Consider the following 23,586-nt stretch of genomic DNA (forward strand, 5'->3'; position numbering starts at 1 on the left):
AACTCCTTTCAATGTAGAACACTAATTGTTGTGGGTTGGAGGCCTCAGAATTAGGGCTTAATTAACATTAAGATTTGAGTGATGTTCAAGGCATGTAAGCGTAATAACTGGTGGGAGCATGGTTGCATGCTTTCAGATATTTTTAAGGAATGGTCCTCAGGATGTTTGATCCTGTTGCCTGGGACGCATTGGTACTCAGAGGAAGAGCACTTCAGCCATGTCCTAACCCATCTTGTGTAGGGAGACATAAGTGCATAGTAGCCCCTCTCCCTTTTTCCCGCTCTGGTCCAGGCTTCTTGGGTTTCAGTGACACAGCACCCCAGAGATGCAGGTGGGATGGGGGCCACACTGTACTTTGACTAAGCTTTGCTTTGGGTAGTTGTGGAACCAAGACAACGGGGCATGCTGCAGTGTGCTTTCACATGCAATTTAGTAGCTGCCAGCATGATTAAGGAAAAATTAGTGGAGTCTGAATCCCTTAAAATGAGATTCAGAGTTTCAGTCTTTCTCCTCCTCCTCTCACTCCCCTCTTCTCGCTATGCATTGTGGAACTCAGGAAGAGAATATAGGTTTCTGAACATGTTTAAAAGAGGATTGGTATTCAAGTGATTAATATTTGAAGAAAGTAATATCTAAGGAGAAAAGAACAACTCGATAAATAAAATACAGTATGTCTAAATCTAGTCCTGCCAATACTTCTGTAAAAGCACTTACTTGCATGTGTCACTCCATCTATTTCATAAATGTTAACAGGACCAAGTAACTTATTCTGCACAAAAAATTGCTTTTTGAGAGCTCTGTCCAGACTTGCAAGCTTAGAAGGTATCAAAATAGTCTGGTTTCTATCAGAGGTACAAGTTTGCTAATGATGAATGTTTGGGTTTGGTGGGGATTTTTTGGGGGGGGAGTATAACCTTAGAAACTCCTAAGTGATAGAATTTCACAAAATATATATAAGTCTTCTGTTTGTTTTTGACAGATTATGGCTACTCTTGAAGTCTGCAGCAGATGCTAACATGAATGCACTTCGGGTTTGGGGAGGAGGAATATATGAACAGGATGAATTTTACAATATTTGCGATGAAATAGGAATAATGGTAAAGACAATAAACACAGAACACTTATTTAAAAACTGACAAGAACTTGTAAATAAAGATCCACTCTGGACAAAGTAAGAGAATCGATACATAATCTGTAGCCATCTTTCCAAAGGTCGTGGTGGAGTACCAACCTGAGAAGTTAGATCAACCTGATTTTCTTTTTTTTTTTTTTTAAATTGGAATGTTATCTGATTACTGAGGCTGTCTGATGAAACTGGAAATGGTATTTTGGAGACTTTCTATTAGAACCCTAGCTTGTACTTTCTCTTGTAACTAAGGCTACACTCCTCACTTCCCTTCCCAGCCCAGAATCTGTCCTTCATCTCCCCTTCCTTTTCTCCCCACTGTGGTTCCCCCCAACTCTCTGTTACATTCCCCAAAATGAGAGCAACAGCACTGTGGCTTTAACTTTCTGTCTTCTAGCTCTTTTCAGACCAAAACTCTCATTTTTATATACTGTACCTCTCTCTGTTTTACATTTACTACTCTCTTGGCAAAGAATGAGAGAAGAAATAAATGGCTGAGGGACTGGTACTAGTGATGTCACATAATGCAGGAAGAGGATGTTTACACTGTAATGATGAGCACGACAGAAGAACTTTTGTGGACTGTAGGCATCAACAGCCACTTGTAACACTCAATCAAATAGTTGTGAAACAAATAGTGCATGGGAGTGGGATTATTCACAAGACCAAATAATATTTTTTTCTACAGCAGCTGGACTGTGGGGCCTTGTAGCTGTGTTTAGGGCTTATTCATGTGAGAATAGCCCTGCTGAAGAATCTGAGTGCTAGAGTGTATTCCCCAAACTGAGAGCAAAGGTCTTGCAATCTGACCTCAATGAGGATTTAAGGACTGCTCTATTTGAGTTTTGTGCTTTCAGCCACCTCTGAGTTATCAAAACACCAAAGAAGGTAGTCATGCTTTTGAAGGCTGAGGTTCTCAATGACTTTTTTGCCTCAGTCTTCACCGAAAAGGGTTCCTGTCCCACCACCCAAACTGTAGAAGGTGCAAGCAGGGACTGCGAGAATGAAGAACTGCCAATTGTACTCGAAGAGCAGGTTCGGGATCATCTGAGGAACCTAAAGGTGCACAAGTCCATGGGACCTGATGAGATCCATCTGCGGGTCCCGAGGGAACTGGCGGATGAAGTTGCCAAGCCACTGGCTATCGTATTTGAGAAGTCGTGGCGGTCTGGTGAGGTCCCCGATGACTGGAAGAGAGGGAACATAACCCCCATTTTTAAAAAGGGGAATAAGGAAGGCCCGGGTAACTACAGGCCGGTCAGCCTCACCTCTGTGCCTGGCAAGGTCATGGAGCAGATTCTCCTGGGAACCATGCTAAGGCACATGGAGAGCAAGGAGGTGGTTGGTGACAGCCAACATGGCTTCACCAAGGGCAGATCGTGCCTGACCAATTTGGTGGCCTTCTATGACGGGGTGACGGCATCGGTGGACAAGGGACGAGCAACTGACATCATCTACCTGGACTTGTGTAAAGCTTTTGACACTGTCCCGCACGACATCCTTCTCTCTAAACTAGAGAGACACGGGTTTGATGGACGGACGACTCGGTGGATAAGGAGTTGGCTGGATGGCCGCACTCAGAGAGTGGTGGTCAACGGCTCAATGTCCAAGTGGAGACCGGTCACGAGTGGCGTCCCTCAGGGGTCCGTGCTGGGCCCGGCCCTGTTCAACATCTTTGTCAGCGACATGGACAGTGGGATAGAGTGCACCCTCAGCAAGTTCGCCGACGACACCAAGTTGTGTGGTGCCGTCGACACGCTGGAAGGGAGGGATGCCATCCAGAGGGACCTTGACAGGCTGGAGAGGTGGGCCTGTGCCAACCTCATGAAGTTCAACCAGGCCAAGTGCAAGGTCCTGCACCTGGGTCATGGCAATCCCAGGCACAAATACAGGCTGGGCGGGGAATGGATTGAGAGCAGCCCTGAGGGGAAGGACTTGGGAGTGCTGGTGGATGAGAAGCTTAACATGAGCAGGCAATGCGCCCTTGCGGCCCAGAAGGCCAACCGCATCCTGGGCTGCATCAAGAGGAGCGTGGCCAGCAGGTCGAGGGAGATGATTCTGCCCCTCTACTCTGCCCTGGTGAGACCCCACCTGGAGTACTGAGTCCAGTTCTGGAGCCCCCAGCACAAGAAGGACATGGACCAGTTGGAGAAGGTCCAGAGGAGGGCCACGCAGATGATAAAAGGGCTGGAGCACCTCTCCTATGAGGACAGGCTGAGAGAGTTGGGGCTGTTCAGCCTGGAGAAGAGGAGGCTCCGGGGAGACCTTATAGCGGTCTTCCAGTACCTCAAGGGGGCCTACAAGAAAGATGGGGAGAGGCTGTTTAGTAGGGCCTGTTGCAATAGGACGAGAGGTAATGGTTTTAAAATAGAGGGGGGTAGATTTAGATTAGAAATTAGGAAAAAATGTTTTACGATGTGAGTTATAGAACACTGGAACAGGTTGCCCAGAGAGGTGGTGTAGGCCCCATCCCTGGAAACGTTCAAGGCCAGGCTGGATGAGGCTCTGAGCAACCGGATCTAGTCAGGGATGTCCCTGCTTCTTGCAGGGGGGTTGGACTAGATGACCTTTGAAGGTCCCTTCCAACCCTAACCATTCTATGATTCTATGATTCTATGACTGCTGTGGAAATTGATTTTATTTCTTTCAAAAGTTTGTTCTCCTTTGTAGCAATAGCTGAAAAAGTTTGAGGTTTTTTTGGTTCATACTTTTAAAATGAAAATATTTCATTTGGCCCGAAGGCAAGCATGGAGGGCGTTTTTTTCCAAAGGGCCATTTTGAACAAGCTGTAATTGAGTATAAATGGAGCTGTAAGGGGAACACCTGCTGCAAACACTGATAATCCTAGATGAGTACCTTTGATTATATGAGCTTGGAGGCACATGTTAATAAGTTTTGATGAAATAGTGACAAGTGAAGGCCAAGTTGCATCTGATATTAAAATCCCAAGAAGTGTGTTTGGTCTTACTTTAGTATAAAAAGCAGGGAGATGGAACTGATACCTTTGCTGCCTTCCTCTGTGTGTGCTTCAAAAAAAAAAAAATCGTCTATTTTAGTCATCTGAATGGAGTGTCCTGATTTTCAGGGCTTCTGAGCACTTACAGTTCTTTCATTTTTGACACTAGGCACCTAAGTAGGCCACTTAGATGTGTGCTTGTACAGTGCTCAATGCAAGATTTAGATCTTATTTAGCAGCCAAAATAGCAAGTAGTTGCAGAAAATCAGACCCTTATTCTGGATGGGATGGTGCTGGAGGCTTTTGGTTGTTTCATGTGATGGTCTTGCAAAGGCTTAAAAGTGCATTAGAGTCAGACTGTGCTTAAGGAAAAACAGTGATAGCTCACTGAGGGAAATAGAGAAAGTTTCTTTCACTAGAGAGTTTTGACTCTACACTAGCACTGAAGAATTCTGAGTGATTCTTCACCAATAGCTTTGCTTTTTTTTTGTACAGTGCTAGGAGTGTGACAATTATTAATAGACTCATTACCTCCTACTGTCCTGTTCCCCATCTTAAATTTTCTTATGGAACGTACGCTAAAAATAGTCATGGTAAAGCATGTTCTCACTGCAAGGAAAATGCAGTTGTATGAGGAGCTGGTCTGGCGCTCTCTATTGTTTATGTACTATGGTGTTCACAAAAGTGTAGTCTCCTACAGACTCCTTTGGGTTAATGTGGTCCTTCGAAAGATATTTCCATTGACATTTGGGATAGATTATCAGGAGTCACAAAGTTACAGCAATTTAAAAACCAGAACAGGTAAAACAAGAAATCTTACCAATCTCATTGGGCTTCTTCCTTTCCTTTTTTTTTTTTTTTGTAATTCTTCTCGTTCAAGGTACAAATGGAGTTCATTGTTGAATTGAAAGGCTTTCTGTTCTCTAGTGGTATCTATTTGATCTTTCTTTGAAGAGAAAGATTACTGTGGTGTTAGAGAATCTAGTTTGTTTCTGCCCCTCTTACTGGGTAAGATTTGCTGTTTTGCAAAGACCAGTTTGTGCATTTGATATGGAAGTGTTTTGTTAATAAGCACACTTGAACATCTGTTAAGTGTGCGCGATACGACATCAGAAGAATTACTGTATCTTTTTAATAAGTAATGGGGATTTGGTGTTACACCTGCAAAGTAGTAAATACAAAATTGTCCTGTTCAGCTGGAGATTGCCACACGTTCATATTTGAGCAGTGTGTGGGTTCTAATTATTCCAGTGAAACTTACTGAACTCCACCTACTGAGCAGTATTCCACTCATCAATGAAGACTCTGACAATTTGATTCCTAATGGTAGATATTTTGTAACTCTGATATTGAGAAAAATCACAGTGGAGTATGCACATACTGAACCCCATGGATGATGTGATTATTTTGATGGCACTTTTCAAGAATAACAAGTAAAACATTTCTGTTTAATTATTTTTGAGATAAATAGCTTCTCTCTGGACAAAGGATTGTACATCCAATAACTATACATTTTTCAAATATGTAAAATGATTTGCTAACAGTGATTTCTTTTTTAATTTTAATTTTTTTTTAATATTCTCTTTCCTTTTCCCTGTAGATTTGGCAGGATTTTATGTTCGCATGTGCGCTATATCCAACTGACCAGAACTATTTAGAATCTGTAAAAGCAGAAGTTTTTCATCAGGTATTTTGTCTGTGTGTCAAAGCTCTATTTCCCATTACCTATTTTTGATTGATTGACTGTATAAGTTAGCTTTCCAAAAATGCTTGTTTGGAAGTGTTTGTTAGTGTACCTTTATGTAGGAGGACAAAATGTAACCTTGCTAAATCCTCTTTAACTTACTTGCAGGAGTAGTCAGTCAAGCAGAGGGTACAGGCTTTCCTCTTATCTAAACTGCCCTCTTCTCAAGGATGTTTAAGAGCATTCACTGAGAGTAAGCTCTAATGATTGCAACATGCGTTAGCACAGAATTTACCCTTCACATGTGGCTGAGTAGATGAGGTACACATGTGCATATGGTGGATATATGTCAGCATATTAAAGTTTGCCCCTCTGTAAGTGTATATTACAAAAGTTTAAGCCTGTTGGAGAGCTGAGGGAATAGTGAACTGTGCAGATAAAAACAGGAATTGTAGGCTTAGCATACGTAATATGCATGTGGACTTGAAATTGAATTGTAATTCCAGTAGTAATAAAGTGATTTTTTTTTTTAAGAGAAGTAATTTTGCTTGACTTCTGAAACTGTAAGTTGTATTTCAGGTAAGGCGTTTAAAATCCCATCCATCAATTATTCTGTGGAGTGGTAACAATGAAAATGAAGCAGCAATTGCAAGCAACTGGTTCTCCATACCTTATGCTGACAGAGATGTCTATATCAAAGACTATGTGACGCTTTATGTGAAGAACATCCGAGAAATAGTTCTTACTGTAAGTGGTCTCAAGAAACTGTAGGGGGATATGGCTTGGCAAAAGCTTTTAATGTTTGTAATTTGAGCAACTTAGCTTTTTTTTTTTTTTTTTTTTTCCCCAAATCCCTTGGGGAAATGAAAAGCAGCACATTATTGAGGAATTGCACTTTCCAAGTTCTTGTAAACAAATCTCTAAACTCAAGGGTTATCCTCAAAGAGAAACAAACAAAAAAATTACTTACATCTTTAACACTTTGTGATATGTGAAGGAAGATCTTGCTTCTTTTTTCCTTCTTATTTTTAATACCACCACAAATGCCTTCACTTCCAGTGGACAAAAATCAACATGCCCATTAATTAATTAATCTAGATGATCAGATTTTATTTATCCTGATTTTGTTGAAGGATACTTTAAGAAGGATTTAACAACCCTCAGCCCTTTTAATAGCAGTTGAAGAAATTCATAAAGAAGTATTTTCAATTTGCTCTTCCAGTATTTAAGTTTTCTGGCTTAAGCAGGTTAACCAAAAGCTATGCTAAACATTGTCCCCCTGCTGTGTAGTCATTATATTATGTGTTTTTAAAAAACAGACTAATGGTATTTTACAATACATGAAGGCAAATTATCTTGAGTTAAGACTTAGACTGTGAGCATGCAGACTGTGAGCACCTGGAATCTGTGATGAAGTCTATTGTCATTTGGCACTACCCATTTTGCACAGCTTTTGTAGTTTTATTTCTCCTCCTAGACGTATTGCAGTTCTTCATTATTTAATGGAATCTGCTTTTAACTAACTTTATGTGTGTATGTAGAGTGAAATTGATTTAAAATTCTCAAATTGATGTCTCGCAACTGTATAGGGGTTAACAAACAATGCTCGAGCCACAGGTGAGTATTCTAAACTTCCCTGTTAGCTAAGAAACAAGATGTTGCAAGAGTGTTTTCCAGTTAGAGCTTTCTTCTTCAACAAGAGTATGAGTTATTGTTAACCTAAATATGCTAGTGGCCTTTTCCTACCCAGTTATCCCTTGTATATAGTATGATCCTACTGACTTCAGGGTATGATAACTAGTCTTAATCTCTGTCCTTTTCAGGATTAGGTACCTTTCAGGTTATGAGGCTCATGACCTGAAGTTTCCCTTAGCTAAGACAGGCACTCAGTATGCAGGTGACAGCAATGTTACTGCTTGTTATTGGAGGCTACTGGCATTGTCAGTTGTAGTTGTACTCTGAGAATTTAGACTACCTTTCTACTGGAAAATTTGAGATATGAGGAAACAATAAAAATTAGGCCAAGTTTGAAAGAACCTGCTGAAAAGGATCCTGCTTCTGAGGCATTACGATTCTAAGTGGTTCCTGCATAACATCTTGATTCTAGATTTCTATATTTCAGTTAAGTTTTTTTTTGGAATGGAGTTGTTTGCAAAGGTATGCGTTGGTGTTTCTGTCATTAGCTACGTGAGATGGATGGCTAGTGCATGTACAGCAAAGCGAGGTGTTCTGGCTTGATACTGGTTTTTAGTTACAGTTCATTTGTACAGCATTGCTGTCCAAGACGGACCCAGTTTTATTTTAAACCATTAGAATAACTATTTTGAGTGCCAAGAGGAACTGTACAGTGAAATAATTTCAGGTCCTGTGTAATACAAGCTAACTGAGGAAACCTGTAACTAGTTGCAGTACTGGACTGTATGACTTAAAAAGACTAAGTTTGAAGTAAAGACTTCAGGGAATCCAGGATATCTGGTAGTAAATTGTTTCAGTTAATAATTAAGTACTCATGCAAAAAAAAAAAAGACAGAGGAACTGCACAATTTCTTAAAATGAAGCACATGTCTAAGTGCTTTGGTGTATTGCAGCCAATTGCTGTAACTTATGACTGGTAATGAACTCAGGCCTCTGTCTTACTACAAGTAGAATGCTAAATTAATTATACCTGCAAAAGGATTCCTTTGTATGTACCCTCATAGGGTACTGCTGAAAGATTTAGTATACTAAATCTACTGAAGCCATAAATAAAGGCAGCTCTGAACAATTTGAAATGTAACCCTTCCTTGTAGTCTCATCTATCTTAACATGCAGAGCCAGACGAAACGACAATAACCTGCAATGCCACCATGCAAGCATTAGTAGCAGAATACCTTGGCTTTGTTAGGACTAAATTTAGGTGACTACTTAATAAGAAAGAGAAAAATAATGAGCTTGTTCCTGCAAAAAAAACCACTGCAGCAATAACGATTTTCCATAAAGAAGTCATATTACTAAAATATTAATGTTCCTTGAGTTTATTTTTCACAAGGCACGCTTAAAATAGCTTTCATTAAGAATTTAGAAGCATATAAAGATAGAAAATCTCTTGATGTGAGGAGAGAATCCTTTAGAATAGCGGAGCAAGCAATATCATGCCCAGCTGTCCTCCACGACCATAAATAAGAAGCTAATTAAGCAAGTAAAGACGATGAATGTCAGGACAGAAAGGGGAATGTTTCCTAGGCAGTGAGTTAGAAATTTGGAAAAGGCATATTCTCCCCGCCCTCCTCCCTCCCCCTTTTCAGAGTGTGGTCTGTGTTTTCAGGTGATAAAAGCCAGTCACTTTGTGAGAGGGTTGTGGTTTAATTTTGTTTTGGTTTTGTTTTGTCTTTAAATCCCAGGAAGATAAGAGTCGTCCTTTTGTTGCATCCAGTCCCACCAATGGCTTGGAGTCAGTTAAAGAAGGTTGGCTCTCCCAGAATCCTTATGATACTCATTATGGTGACACTCACTTCTATGACTACAGCAGTGACTGCTGGAACTGGACAGTGTATCCTAAAACTCGTTTTGCTTCAGAATATGGATTTCAATCCTGGCCTTCCTTCAGTACAATTGAGAAGGTAAGGCTGGGCTTCCACACCTAAGTGCGGGCAATGAGTCTCTTCCCAAAAACTGCAGCATCCTAACTGTGGTTGGGATAATACATTGTTAGGTGTGGTATGGCACAGGTGGGATAGAGGTGTGTGCTGGTGTGGAGGAAGGGGATGAAACTGGACTGTTTCCCTTCTCAGTGTTCAATATATTTACCTTGATGTTGCAAGAGGAACCAAATTTAGAGGAGAGACTATTATGAGACTTATTAATTTTAATAGTAATTCTGTTTAATATATAACTTAGTAATGATTGCCTAAAACCTGTTTCCTTTTGCTGTGCTAAGGATATGTGGTCATTTAGAAACAGAAGGAACATGACAAATGCTGAATTATGCTGAATTCTAAAATGTATTGATTCTATAATTTTTGCCAATTTCTTTTACTTAAATAATTTGTTTCTTTATGTATTGCATATAAGAGGATTTGGTTTTGTCTCCTGTTAAATTTAGGTATTGTATAGTCTTATTTATGCAGTTGGAGCAGAGAAATATCATGCTGTTTGTCCATTTGTTCAGAGAGAGATGAATATCATGTTGATAACCATGCATGCAACTAAAAGGAGTTCAGAATGTTCCTTTCAATTTGCTGGGCAAAGCGTGTTGTATCTGAGACATAATCAGTACATTCATCCATATTAATAACAATGAAAATTATTCAATCCAGCCTAAAAAGGAACAAATTTAAATAAAAATATTTTATAGAGATTTTAATTACAATGAAAGCTTGACAATAATAACTGTATGAGCTATGCTGCATTGTTGTTCATAGTTGAAAAAAAAAAAAAACCTGTTTAATGATAATTTCTTTTCAGAGGCAAATTTTGAAAATGTACACGTTGTTAGAATTTATAGCCCTACTAACTTACGTGACTTTTATGCCTAAAGGTGTTTGACTAGAGTGCATTCTTCCATCTTAATCTAGGGTGTTTCTGATTTACTATGAATCCAAGTAAACCTCTGAGGTCTCTTGGCCAGACTGAACCTTAGGACAAAAGTTAAATGCCATTGAGTGAAATGTTGTTCTTTTGGGTTCAAAAGCAATGTCTGTTTTCATTTATTTATACAAGGAGTATAAGCAAAGGATGTTATTGATTCAAAATCCTTTCATGACTGCATGAGGCACTGTAGAAATATACTACCAATTTTAAAAGGTTTGGATGATGCCAGCAGGCTGTAATGGATATCTTTTCCTGAATATCATGTTGGTCATTAAATGCATGTTTTGCATTTTCATTGTGATCTCTTGCTTCTGTGTTTTTTAAAAGGTTTCCTCCACTGAGGACTGGTCCTACACAAGCAATTTTTCTCTCCATCGACAACACCATGAAAATGGCAATGATCAGATGCTTCAACAGATTGAGCATCATTTCAAGCTTCCCCAGAGCACAGATCCCATAAAGAAGTTCAAAGATACGATTTACCTCACTCAGGTAACAGTGATGTCTTCAATATAAGCAGCTGTCAGCAGTTAAAACTGGGCCTATTCTGTTAGGTAATGTTGTCATACAGAAAGTTTCTGCAGTGAAGCATTGGAGAGTCCAGCTTAATTTGGAACTAGCTTATCTGTCATTTCCTGGAGAGAGACTCCAGTTTTCATTATAGAAGGGCTGGAATACTTCCTGAGGTTTTTCCCAGAAACTGGCTTAAATGGGAGAAAGTCTGTCTGCATGTGCTGCCTTGATCCCCTTCCCCAGCTGGGCCCACTCATTAAGCTGGGTGGGGATACAAGGTTGTGCTGGTTTTCCTTGATACGCGTTTATTCCTAGTGCTGTGCTGTTACTCCCTGTTCCAGGGAGTATGTTTTGCTCTTCGTGTGGCCCCTGTAGGCTTAGTGCTTTGATTTTTGGCACAAGGAATATATGAGTGTCGTAGTTCAGCCCTGATCGGGACCAGACTACGCAGTCTCTCTCTCGCTCCCCCCACCCTCCGAGAGAATAGGGGGAGATGATATAAGAAAAACGGCTCAAGGTTTGAGATAAGGATGGGGAGAAATCCTTAAAGTTACCGTCACGGGCAAAACAGACTCGACTTGGGGAAAACTATTCATTTATTTCTAAAATTAGCAGGAGAATGAGACAGGGAACAAGATAACCTCCCCCCACCCCTCCCTCTTCCCGGGCTTAACATTATCTCTACTACCTTCCCCTCCCGAGCGGCACGGGGGGGGAAAAGGGAATGGGGGTCGCGGTCAGTTCATCACGCGTTGTTTTATGCCGCTGTATCATCGTCGGGGGAAGAACTCCTCGCATTCCTCCTCTGCTCCAGCGTGGGGTCCCTCCCACGGGCCACAGTCCTTCGTGAAACTGCTCCGGCGTGCGTCATCTCTTCCACGGGGTGCAGTCCCTCTAGAACAGCTGTCCCAGCGGGCCCTCCATGGGCCACAGCCTCCTTCAGGCCTCCACCTGCTCCGGCGTGGGGTCCTCCACGGGCTGCAGGTGGATCTCTGCCCCTCTGTGGACCTCCATGGGCTGCAGGGGGACAACCTGCTCCACCATGGTCTTCACCACGAGTTGCAGAGGAATCTTGGCCAGAAGCCGTATTACTCCTCCCCCTCCTTCTTCACTGACCTTGGCGTCTGCAGCCGTTCCTCACAACAGGCTGGCAGACGCCTCTCAGGATCCTTTTTACATCTTATTCACTTCTCATCTCCTCTCCACTTCTTGCAGCCAGGCCGGGCTGAGTTGGGCCCAGTTGGCTGCCCGGCGGGAGGCCAGAGGGTGAGGCCTGCAAGGCCCATGAGGCTCGTGCCTCCCCCTCTCTGCCCCCCGCTCAGCTGCTTCACATCTTCTCCTCCTCTTTTTCCTGTTTTCCTCTACTTAAATACATTATCGCAGAGGCGTTATCACGGGACATTCTGCTACCAATTGGCTCGGCCTTGGCCAGCAGCGGGTCCGCCCTAGGCCCGGCCGAGTCCACTGAACAAAGGGGAGCGACTTCTAGCAGTTTCCTACAGAAGCTACCACCTTAGGCCCCCCCTCACTAACAAAACCAGAACAATGAGCTTTTGAAATAACCTTGTTTCTAGAGAATGTAATTTTCTATGACTGGGGTACTGCCCCATCCCTGGAAACGTTCAAGGCCAGGTTGGACTGGGCTGTGAGCAACCTGATCTGGTTGGAGATGTCCCTTCTCCTTGCAAGGGGTGTTGAACTAGATGACCTTTAAAGGCCCCTTGCAACTCAAACTATTATACGATTCTATGATTATTAGTAGCTTTTATTTTGTTATGGACTCAGCTATTGATATTTTAGAAAATATTTTTTTTTTTTTTAAATCAGTAGGTTGTATTTTGCTCTTCATCCGTAGTAGTTTACCTCATGTTTGTTTGTTTCTTCATGATTTCTATGTGACTTTTAAATCATGTTAAATAACTTTTTAATGCTATTAGGTGAGTTTAAAGCGCTGTAACTTTTTGTTGTGTTCCAAGAATTTCAGAAACACTCTTGATGGGAATAACTGCACATTCACTAAGTTTTTAATGTTTGAGAGCTACTGTCAGCAAGTTTTATATAAAAATAAAACAGCCAGAGAACTTTAGGCATTGATAACAAGAGAACGAAGATAGATGATGCCGTGAAATTGAAAACAGGGGTAAAAAATGCACAGTGAAGTCCTGATTCAAAAAGCTATGAGAGTTTCTGCAGGGTTAAGTCTGTCAGGGCCTTATTAACAGGTTAAACAATTTAAGAATACCAGAATAAGGATAACAAAAAGGATAAGGAGAGTAAACTTGGCTCTAGTGGTTAGCTAGAAGTGTTATCTTCACCTTTTGAGCTGTTCTAAAGAATAACTTTTTCCTTTGTTTTGAGACTTTCTTTTTATACCTCCCTAGTCTAGTCATATCCTTTGTGAAGAAAATAACAGGCTGTTTGGCCTCTATTGAGAATTTAGCTAATGAAAAATTCTGAAAAGTTTTCTTTTTTTTAAATACAAGATGGAGAAGGAGAGAAGAAGTTGGAGTGCAGGTGAAAAAATGTTACTCTTTCAGTGCACAATTTTTACTGTATACTGGGAATGTGTGTTATATGTTCAGAGTATAGGGATGTGGACATTACAGTAATGTACACTGGAGGCAGTGCAGCATAACATCGTTTTGCAACTCGTGAGGGTTTTATTTACATTAATTAAAAAAAAATTGTCAGTATTATTGACTTTATTGCCTTTCAAAGACCCTGTTGCCCAGTGATCTTCACTGGATGGAAGGCCCGAAGTAGCCCTTCCAGAGTTTCTCTAAAGATACTGCTTGTAAAGCTGCTGGGAGCTGCTGTGAATAGATCTCCTTCAAGCAGAAGCCCACTGCACTGCAGGTGTATACTTTTGAAGGCTCAAGTTTATAGTTATGTGTCAATGCTGTGAAATCTGTGTTGTATGTTAATATGTACACACACGCTTTGAAAGTAAAATAAAATACAAAATATAATGCGACAATTTTTTTCTTTGTGTTTGTTGACCAAGGTGATGCAGGCTCAGTGTATAAAGGCAGAAACTGAATTCTATCGTTTTAGTCAAAGTGAAATAATCAAGGGAGAAGGACACACAATGGGAGCTCTGTACTGGCAACTCAATGACATTTGGCAGGCACCTTCATGGGCTTCCTTGGGTAAGTTTTGTGACAGTCTGCTAAAAAGCACCGTCAGTCTTGTTTTGTTGTTCTCATCTGAAAGTATCAGAGTAAGAAGTATGACTCTTTTCTCTCTGTTGGATAACTTTGCAAACTTTGAACGTGTTTCTGTCCATCCTTTAGAAATGCTTTCCAGAAAAACGTTTTTCAGAATTATCCTAATAGTCTGTAAAATTGGAAGAGGGTAAAGAACAAAGCAATTCTTTTCCTATGAAAGATTTGCTGTTTAAGTTCGGATTTATCAGCCACCAACTCTTACCCTTTTTTAGCAAGGTTTAGTTTAGAGAAGTTAAAATCATATGTAACTCCTAATTTATTAAAAATATTTTTTTTTCATTTAAGCAGTATTCTAATTTTTCCCAAGGAAATAATGTCATTGAAACCAGACAAAGCTGCCTATTAGGAAGCAGTGATGGTTAAGATTGAGGGCATAAACCCCTCGTGAGGTAAACGTTCAACTACCTTTGCTTTTCTTATGTAGAGCTGGATCTTCCTGAAACTATATGTGATATATCATCCAGGTTTTTCCAGAGAAATCTTGCAATTCTTTTGCAAGTTTAATTCTTTTAAAATTAGAAAGATTGATTCTTTTAAAATTAGAGATGTCTAAGAAATTCTTTTCCCAAAAAAGCCTGCCCTAGAAATCCCTAGTTATATTTATTGGCTCAGCTATGCAGATGCATATATGTACCCAGCCACCCTGGATAAGAATGGACAGAGAGGGAGCTAGTGGGATAAGAGGGTAAGAAGGAGCACCCATGTATAATTATACTTTCCATAATCCCAACAAATCTGGTTGATTTTGTTCCCCCTGCCTCCCATGGTGAAATGATCAAAACCTCTCCCTTTCAGTAGGTAGTAGTGCACTGTCAAAAAACCTACAGAACTGGGATCCTGTTCTGAGCAGGATGGGATTTAGTATGTAAAGGCTAGGCATTTAGATCTCTTCTGTAGTCGGTTGGGGGAGAGATGGTTATCTCCAGAGTGTTATTCATTGTGTCCTTAGCTGTTTAGTAAGTGGGATGAATTATCTTCTCCGTGCTGAATTTGGTTTTTAGGACTTCATATGACACCTCTTACCCAGCATAGCTTCTGAGAAGTTCTTTATAGGAGAAGATGACTAGCTGAGATTTGGTGTCTAACATAGTGTCAGGTGAGGTGAATCACTTTTTGTGACTAACTTATTCTGCTGATGTGCTATTTATGCAATGTTATCTTCTTATATATACATTTTTTTTTCCTTTTAGAACACAAAAATGGGGTAATCAGATATAAAAAGATAAGTCACTTAGCCAGTAAGCAATAGGAATGTGTGGTATGAGGGAAGTGTGTGTTTCCTGTTCCGAACATTTTGTCTAGAAAGGGAAAAGCTGTTCTATGGCAGCTGTATAGGACTTAGGTGGATTCTTTTTCAATTTTAGTTATTTCTCGCATATTCTGTTTTTGAAAATCATTATTTAAAAATTTAATGTTTGAAAAAATACGAGTGAACAAGAAAAAGCTAAGAGTTAGCGTGAACTTCTTGATCTGTCCTTAGAACAAAATGCCCTTTGGCCTTGCTTTAAAAATAATTAGTCCACCCCATCCTCCTCCTGTTTCTCTGGAAGATGTTTATCCTTCTCCTTTTTGCTTTTCATTCTTTTTTCTTTTTTTTTTTTTTCCCCTTTATTCATCCAAGCAAAGTAACTGCAACCAACAAAGGAAAACAAACCAGTAGAAGAAACAGGCTATTTTATTTAAATGTTAAGGCAGTGCTGCAACTATAATGCTCATCTTTCTGGACTTTCTAGACTTGTGTTAGGAAATGAAATGTCCCAGTGTTCATTTTTATGATTCTAGCAATGGCTGATGCTCTTAGGCTTTAAGTGCCTCAAGAGAAAAAGATGCTTTGAAAAATGTCTCTTTTGTAAAGACAGGTGTATTGATAGATGAAGTGATCATGGAGACCATAAATGTCTTTTTAAGTACAGAACTGACGTCATTGTAGAAAATATACCAAATACTTGAATTATTCATGTATTGTTGAAGTTAGTTTGCAGAAAGAAGCTTAGCAGAGATACAGCTGTCCCTTTGTTTTGTTCTGTTCCCTCAGTGGAATGAGGAAAGGTTTAATATTCATTTAATTAAGCAGTGTGGCAGAGGGATTTTTGAAATGCTAATAGCTGAAATTATGCAAAACTTCAGAGAAATTAGTTTTATTTGCACTTCAAAAACACGTTTTTGCGTCTTGTTAGATGGCACAGCAGCATCATCAATGAGTACTTCTTATTTAAATCTGTTATTTCACAGGGAGCCATGGAGGGGGCTTACATAATTTCCGGTGCAAAGCGGAAGTGTTTCCTTATCAAGTGAGGAGGGAAGAAACAAATATTTCTGCTTTTAACTTACCTTTTAAGATGTTTCCTTCGGATTGAATAAAAACACAGCACAGCACTGTTGTCACGGTACTTCTGCCTTCCGTTCAGAACTAACCAGCTTTTAACACAACTGGGTTTTGATTGCTAGTGCCTAGTTGTGGAGCTGGTTGTGCCATGTTGAATGCTTTAGCATCGCTGCAGTGTGTTTTGGTGAAAAACACTGTGGTACACGTGGCAATTTACCTCACCCTCACACAAGTGTCACCTTGAGGTACCCAACTCGGTTGTCATGAGATTCCGTTGAACAGATAACTAGCTTTTATTGCAGACTCAATATTTAGAGCCCCTACTGAGCTGAAACCACAGACTATTACGGAGAATAACAGATCTGAATTCATGAGACTGAGGTGAGGAAAGAACTAGCAGCATGTTTCTCAGGTTGTATTTAATGGTGTGAAGTGATTAATTTAAAATCTATTCCAGGGAGAACTGTTTGTTCTTACTCCCATTATCAGTGTAAAGGCTTCAGGGAAGAGTCAGAAAAAAGGGTTCTGGGATCTCATTACAAATCTAATTTTAGTTTTCTATTCTGAAGTCTGATACCACAGAGAGTGCAGACCCCATATTATTATCAGGGAAAAAAAATGGGGAACTTGGATTTCTTTAAGAATTCATTTAAATGTGGGAGGAGGAGGAGAAAACTGCCCCAGGGCTGTTTTAAATAACTTTGGACTGTTGCCTTTGGGCATGCATGTCTGTAACAAGAAAGTTTAAGCCCAGAGATTTCTCACGATAGCTACCTGATCTCCAGATTTCTTACATCCATTTTTGGGGCAGAGGTAGTATTTTTTATGCAACTTGCTTATTTTCAAATCAAGAAATGTTATTCTAGTCTTAAGGAAATCAAAACAACAGATGAGCTGAAGAATGTGGGATTTTTTATTTACCAGTAAGCTCCAGTTTTTCTGTGCAGGCTGAAGTTACCTTGAAAATTGTATCAAGATTCTGTTGCTGGAAAAGACCCTTCCTGTGTGAAACTGCTTCAGCAGTTGAGCTTTGGTTCTTCAAAATGGCTTTAGGTTTTTTTGAGAAGGGAAATACCAACCTTAAAAAGCTGAGCTGAGGTAAGCAGACTAGTGATGCTTTCAAACATCCCAAAACAGTAGCTGTAGTAGTTGAACCCTAGAATGAGTTTTGACATGGTGCAAACTTTAAAGTGTGTGGTTTGTTTGTTGGTTGTTTTTGTTTGTTTGTTTGTTTTTCCCTGTGGAAGTGTAATGCCACGTTTAGTCTGAGTTGTTTTCTCCATTGTACAGGTTTCTTGAGGATCTCTGTGTCTGCTGCCTAGGTAGCAAACCTCCTGTCTTTCCCTCCAGTAACCACTGCAATATGATCAGTAATCCAGTTGGAAATCAAGGCACAGCAGAAATTGAGGGTAGAGCCCGTTCAAAGAGAAACAGGATTTTGTATTACGTGAGGTGACAGAAACTGCTCCACTTCAATTACATTATTCATTTTCGTATTTAAGACAGTTGAAGCCTAGATTTTCATCATGTAAATTAAACTGAGGAAAAAATTGAAGTCAGCAGGCACTGAAACCTCAGCCCATGCTGATGGCTTGTCTGAGCTTGTGGTGGGCTCTGTCTGAGGCCTGCAGTGAGTGGCATCTATTGCATTGACAACTGAAATTCCTGAGAGTCTTGTGGCAGTCCTGAGGGCTTCAGAGAGTTCAACCCCTCCCAAAGCCGGGGAGGTTAGGCACAGTGCCCATTTCTCATACAAGGCCCATTGCTTTTATTTTTTAGATCAGATGCTGTCCCACCGTTTACTGTTTCGGATAATCCCTCCCCAAGCTAAATCTCTCATCTTCTCAAGTTTCATGACCCTGAGAAGTAATGTTAGCACTCTCTATTTTTGGCGGAATTGTCCTTTAGACCAGCAACGCTTTCCACCAGCAATTGTCCTTGGAATACAAGAATGTGGTTGCGTTCATGTACTGAACAGTACCAATATGCTCAGTATGTTCATCAGTCTATCAACAGTCTGTTTTGAAGAAACTCAGCAGCCTCTCCTGAAGTTTCTTTCAGACTTGATCTCTTCAGTTTGCTTCAATGCTATTAACTTGAATGCCCATAGTGTTTTGCTGGCAACAGTCCGATCTCATAGCACAGTTGAATGTTGTCTGGATTTTCCAGGCAAATTCGAGCTTTTCTTGTCTGTTCTCCAAGCTAGCTGGTTGTGAGCTTGCTGAAAACAAGGTGATGTGCACAGTGCTAAGCTGGAGCTAACGCACTTTGTTCTTCACAAAGTTCATTCATATCTATGTGGAGTGCAGGCAGAGCATGTTCAGGTCTGCCTGTGAAAGCCACAAACACACCTTTAAAGACTAATCACTCTGGATGAAGTCCTTAATTATGAAGTGTTTGAAAGTGCTAAAAGCTTTGTACAAGCACCAAAACACAGAGAGGTAATTAGTTACAACAAAAATATATTACTGGAAATGTTTTTTAGCATCCATGGACTTTAAAACTGTTGTACAAAATAAAGAGCCAGAAGCAAGAATGAAATAAGTATCTGACTTTTCTTTCGTGTTATAGTTAGGGTTGGAAGGGACCTTTAAAGATCATCTAGTCCAACTCCCCTGCAAGGAGCAGGACCATCTCCAACCAGATCAGGTCACTCAGAGCCCCGTCCAACCTGGCCTTGAGTGTTTCCAGGGATGGGGCATCAGCCACCTCTCTGGGCAACCTGTTCCAGTGTTCCACCACCTTCAGTGTAAAAAAATGTTTTCCTAATGTCTAATCTGAATCTACCATCCTTCTGGTTTAAAACCGTTACCCCTTGTCCTATCACAACAGGCCCTGCTAAAGAGTTTCTCCTTGTCTTTCGTGTAGGCCCCCTTTATGTACTGGAAGACTGCTGTAAGATCTCCCCAGAGCCTTCTCTTCTGCAGGCTGAGCTGCCCCAACTCTCTCGGTCTGTCCTCATAGGAGAGATGCTCCAGCCCTCTGGTCATCTTCGTGGTCCTCCTCTGGACCATCTCCAACAGGTCCGTGTCCTTCTTATGTTGGGGGCTCCAGAGCTGGATGCAGTACTCCAGGTGGGGGTCTCATGAGAGCGATACTTCGCAGGGGCAGAATCACCTGCTGGCCATGCTTCTTTTGATGCAGCCAGGAGGCAGGTGGCTTTCTGGGCTGCAAGGGCACATTGCCAGCTCATGTTTTGCTTCTTATCCATCAACACCTCCACCTCCACGTCCTTTTCCTCAGGGCTGCTTTTGATCCATTCTCCGCCCAGCCTGTATTTGTGCCTGGGATTGCCCTGGCACCCGTGCAGGACCTTGCACTTGGCCTTGTTGAACTTCATGAGGTTCACAGGGACCCACCTCTCCAGCTTGTCAAGGTCCCTCTGGATGGCATCCCTCCCCTCCAGCGTGTCAACTGCACCATACAGGTTGGTGTCGTTGGTGAACTTGCTGAGCATGCACTCTGTCCCACTGTCTACGTCACTGACGAAGATATTAAACAGGGCCGGTCCCAATACCAACCCCTGAGGAACGCCACTCATCACCAATCTCCCCTTGAACACTGAACTGTTGACCACCACTCTTGAGTGTAGCCATCACTGGTTGAGCAAAGACAGAGTTAAAGTGCTGACAATGGGAGCTAGGTGGAAAATTAATAGAGAAAGAAATGGAAGCAACTTCTCTTTCAAAATGGATGTATGGCAGTGTTGCATCTGGCAAGATAGCTGATTTTGAAGCGGATGCTATGTTTGATGGCTTTTCCAGTTTGTTAATGGCAGACTTTCAATGTATTAAAAGTAATGAGGTACAGCTTTCTATTAAAGAGGCAAAGCGAACTGATTGGCATGTGTCTACATCATATATACTAACTCCTATAAAGTAAGTGTTGTCTCTAGAATCATAGAATCATAGAATGGTTAGGGTTGGAAGGGACCTTCAAAGGTCATCTAGTCCAACCCCCCTGCAAGGAGCAGGGACATCCCCGACTAGATCAGGTTGCTCAGAGCCTCATCCAGCCTGGCCTTGAACGTTTCCAGGGATGGGGCCTCCACCACCTTTCTGGGCAACCTGTTCCAGTGTTCTATAACCCGCATCGTAAAAAATTTTTTCCTAATTTCTAATCTAAATCTACCCCCCTCTATTTTAAAACCATTACCTCTCATCCTATTGCAACAGGCCCTACTAAACAGCCTATCCCCATCTTTCTTGTAGGCCCCCTTGAGGTACTGGAAGACCGCTGTCAGGTCTCCCCGGAGCCTCCTCTTCTCCAGGCTGAACAGCCCAAACTCTCTCAGCCTGTCCTCATAAGAGAGGTGCTCCAGCCCTTTTATCATCTTTGTGGCCCTCCTCTGGACCTTCTCCAACTGGTCCATGTCCTTCTTGTGTTGGGGGCTCCAGAACTGGACACAGTACTCCAGGTGGGGTCTCACCAGGGCAGAGTAGTGGGGGAGAATCACCTCCCTTGACCTGCTGGCCACGCTTCTCTTGATGCAGCCCAGGATGCGGTTGGCCTTCTGGGCCGCAAGGGCGCATTGCCTGCTCATGTTAAGCTTCTCATCCACCAGCACTCCCAAGTCCTTCTCCTCAGGGCTGCTCTCAATCCATTCCCCGCCCAGCCTGTATTTGTGCCTGGGATTGCCATGACCCAGGTGCAGGACCTTGCACTTGGCCTGGTTGAACTTCATAAGGTTGGCATGGGCCCACCTCTCCAGCCTGTCAAGGTCCCTCTGGATGGCATCCCTCCCTTCCAGCGTGTCGATGGCACCACACAACTTGGTGTCGTCAGCGAACTTGCTGAGGGTGCACTCTATCCCACTGTCCATGTTGCCGACAAAGATGTTGAACAGGGTCGGGCCCAGCACGGACCCCTGAGGGACGCCACTCGTGACCGGTCTCCACCTGGACATTGAGCCGTTGACCACCACTCTCTGAGTGCGGCCATCCAGCCAACTCCTTATCCACCGAGTCGTCCGTCCATCAAACCCGTGTCTCTCTAGTTTAGAGAGAAGGATGTCGTGCGGGACAGTGTCAAAAGCTTTGCACAAGTCCAGGTAGATGATGTCAGTTGCTTGTGCCTTGTCCACCGATGCCGTCACCCCGTCATAGAAGGCCACCAAATTGATCAGGCACGATCTGCCCTTGGTGAAGCCATGTTGGCTGTCACCAACCACCTCCTTGCTCTCCATGTGCCTTAGCATGGTTCCCAGGAGAATCTGCTCCATGACCTTGCCAGGCACAGAGGTGAGGCTGACCGGCCTGTAGTTACCTGGGTCTTCCTTATTCCCCTTTTTAAAAATTGGGGTTATGTTCCCCCTCTTCCAGTCATTGGGGACCTCACCAGACGGCCACGACTTCTCAAATACGATAGCCAGTGGCTTGGCAACTTCATCCGCCAGTTCCCTCGGGACCCGCGGATGGATCTCATCAGGACCCATGGACTTGTGCACCTTCAGGTTCCTCAGATGATCCGAAACCTGCTCTTCGAGTACAATGGGCAGTTCTTCATTCTCGCAGTCCCTGCTTGCACCTTCTACAGCTTGGGCGGTGGGACAGGAACTCTTGTCGGTGAAGACTGAGGCAAAAAAGTCATTGAGAACCTCAGCCTTCTCCATGTCCTGGGTAACCAGGACACCAGTTCCCTTCTGGAAGGGGCCTACATTTACCCTGGACTTTCTTTTGTCCCCTACGTACCTATAAAAGCTCTTCCTGTTACATTTTATATCCCTGGCCAGATTCAGTTCTGCCAGGGCTTTGGCCTTCCTTACTTTATCCCTGGCCACTCGCGCAGCCTCTTTGTAGTCCTCCCAGGCTACCTGTCTTTGTTTCCACCCTCTATAGGCTTCCTTTTTCACTTTCAGATCTTGGCAAATTCTTGGCAAATTCTTCCTTTTTCACTTTCAGATCTTGGCAAATTCTTGGCAAATTCTTCCTTTTTCACTTTCAGATCTTGGCAAATTCAGTCTCTAGATCTTGGCAAATTCATTTTGCCTAACTCAGAGTTGTCTTTGGCTTGAGAACTTGTATTTTTCTCTTTGTTGCTATTGGTGTTCCTCTAAGGCAGAACTGAAAGAGGAGGACTGAAAAAGGGGAAGAGAGCACTTTGTATAAGCACTGAAAGTCAGGCTCTTGTCTCTTTACAGTGGTGGTAGTTTGTGGCAATGCCACCGATCACAGCGTGTTTGTCTGGATTCTCAACAACATAGATGCTTGCACATAGATGTGTGGTACGCTGTGTCAGTTTTGTTATTGTCACTTGTGTTTAAGGCTTTCTTTAACTGAATAACACCATAGCAGTGATAAGACCAACACTTACAAAATGGGACCTTTTGGAGAAGCTCAAAGAAAAGCTTGAAAGAGGATCAAATCCCTTCCAGAGAAGAGCCTTGCCTGGAAGAAAATAAGAGTAACTTTGGTTGTTCTCTGCACCTGATAGAGGTGAAAAAGGGTGGTCCATAGCAGGACCAGAGAGCACAGGAAGGGGTTGTGTGCTAAGACAATCTTGGATTCAGTCTGAATCTTTCTTTTAATCCTTTGCAGAGTATGGTGGTAAGTGGAAATTGCTCCATTATTTTGTCCAGAACTTCTTTGCACCACTGCTGCCTGTGGCCTATGAAGACAAAGATGTGTTGTACATTTATGGTGTCTCAGATCTTCATGTGGACCACAAGCTGACTTTGAAGGTAAGTGACGCTTCTCTCGCCTCTCTTTCATCCCTCCCGCAAAAATGTGAGAAGCTGAAATGACCGCATCTCTGTATAGACAAGCTTCAGTAAGTCCATACTCAGATACATTGATGTGCAATTCTTGTCTTTAATCTTCTGAGGGGCAACACTGTCCTTTATTATATGTACTGCTGCACAGAGCAAGAAATTAATTGCCTCGCTTATAGCCTGTAGGTATAGGCCTGAAATTAACTATTCTTTTGAAATCTTAAAGGGATTGATGGTTAAATAGAACAAAGTGTGAAAAAGTGTACCTCACTACTTAACAAAACTGTTCCCTGGGCATTAGAACTACATTAACTGAGTAAGTAGGGGGAAATAAAGGATAGTATCATTGCTTACCAGTACTCAAACGACACTGCTTTGGGAAAAAAACTAGATTATTTTCTGAAATGTCAACAGAACATCTATGTGTGCTTTAATTGCAAGGTCACCTATGCAGTGTCACCATTTTACAATTGATA

The 23,586-nt window shown here is 42.0% G+C and overlaps 1 protein-coding gene across 3 annotated transcripts in view; it reads left to right on the plus strand.

The window, feature by feature from the left end:
* The window catches only part of MANBA (mannosidase beta), a 55,550-nt gene that overhangs the window by 28,119 nt on the left and 3,845 nt on the right, over positions 1-23,586 (plus strand). For all 3 annotated transcript variants that reach the window (XM_086746702.1, XM_086746703.1, XM_086746704.1), the window contains 7 exons: positions 980-1,097; positions 5,683-5,769; positions 6,346-6,513; positions 9,147-9,365; positions 10,663-10,827; positions 13,853-13,997; positions 22,938-23,080. In XM_086746702.1, the coding sequence (XP_086602828.1) occupies positions 980-1,097; positions 5,683-5,769; positions 6,346-6,513; positions 9,147-9,365; positions 10,663-10,827; positions 13,853-13,997; positions 22,938-23,080 (1,045 nt within the window). The remainder of the gene's footprint in view (positions 1-979; positions 1,098-5,682; positions 5,770-6,345; positions 6,514-9,146; positions 9,366-10,662; positions 10,828-13,852; positions 13,998-22,937; positions 23,081-23,586) is intronic.

This window comes from Chlamydotis macqueenii, chromosome 4 (genome assembly GCF_036417535.1).
Source record: "Chlamydotis macqueenii isolate bChlMac1 chromosome 4, bChlMac1.mat, whole genome shotgun sequence".
Classification (NCBI taxonomy): domain Eukaryota; kingdom Metazoa; phylum Chordata; class Aves; order Otidiformes; family Otididae; genus Chlamydotis; species Chlamydotis macqueenii.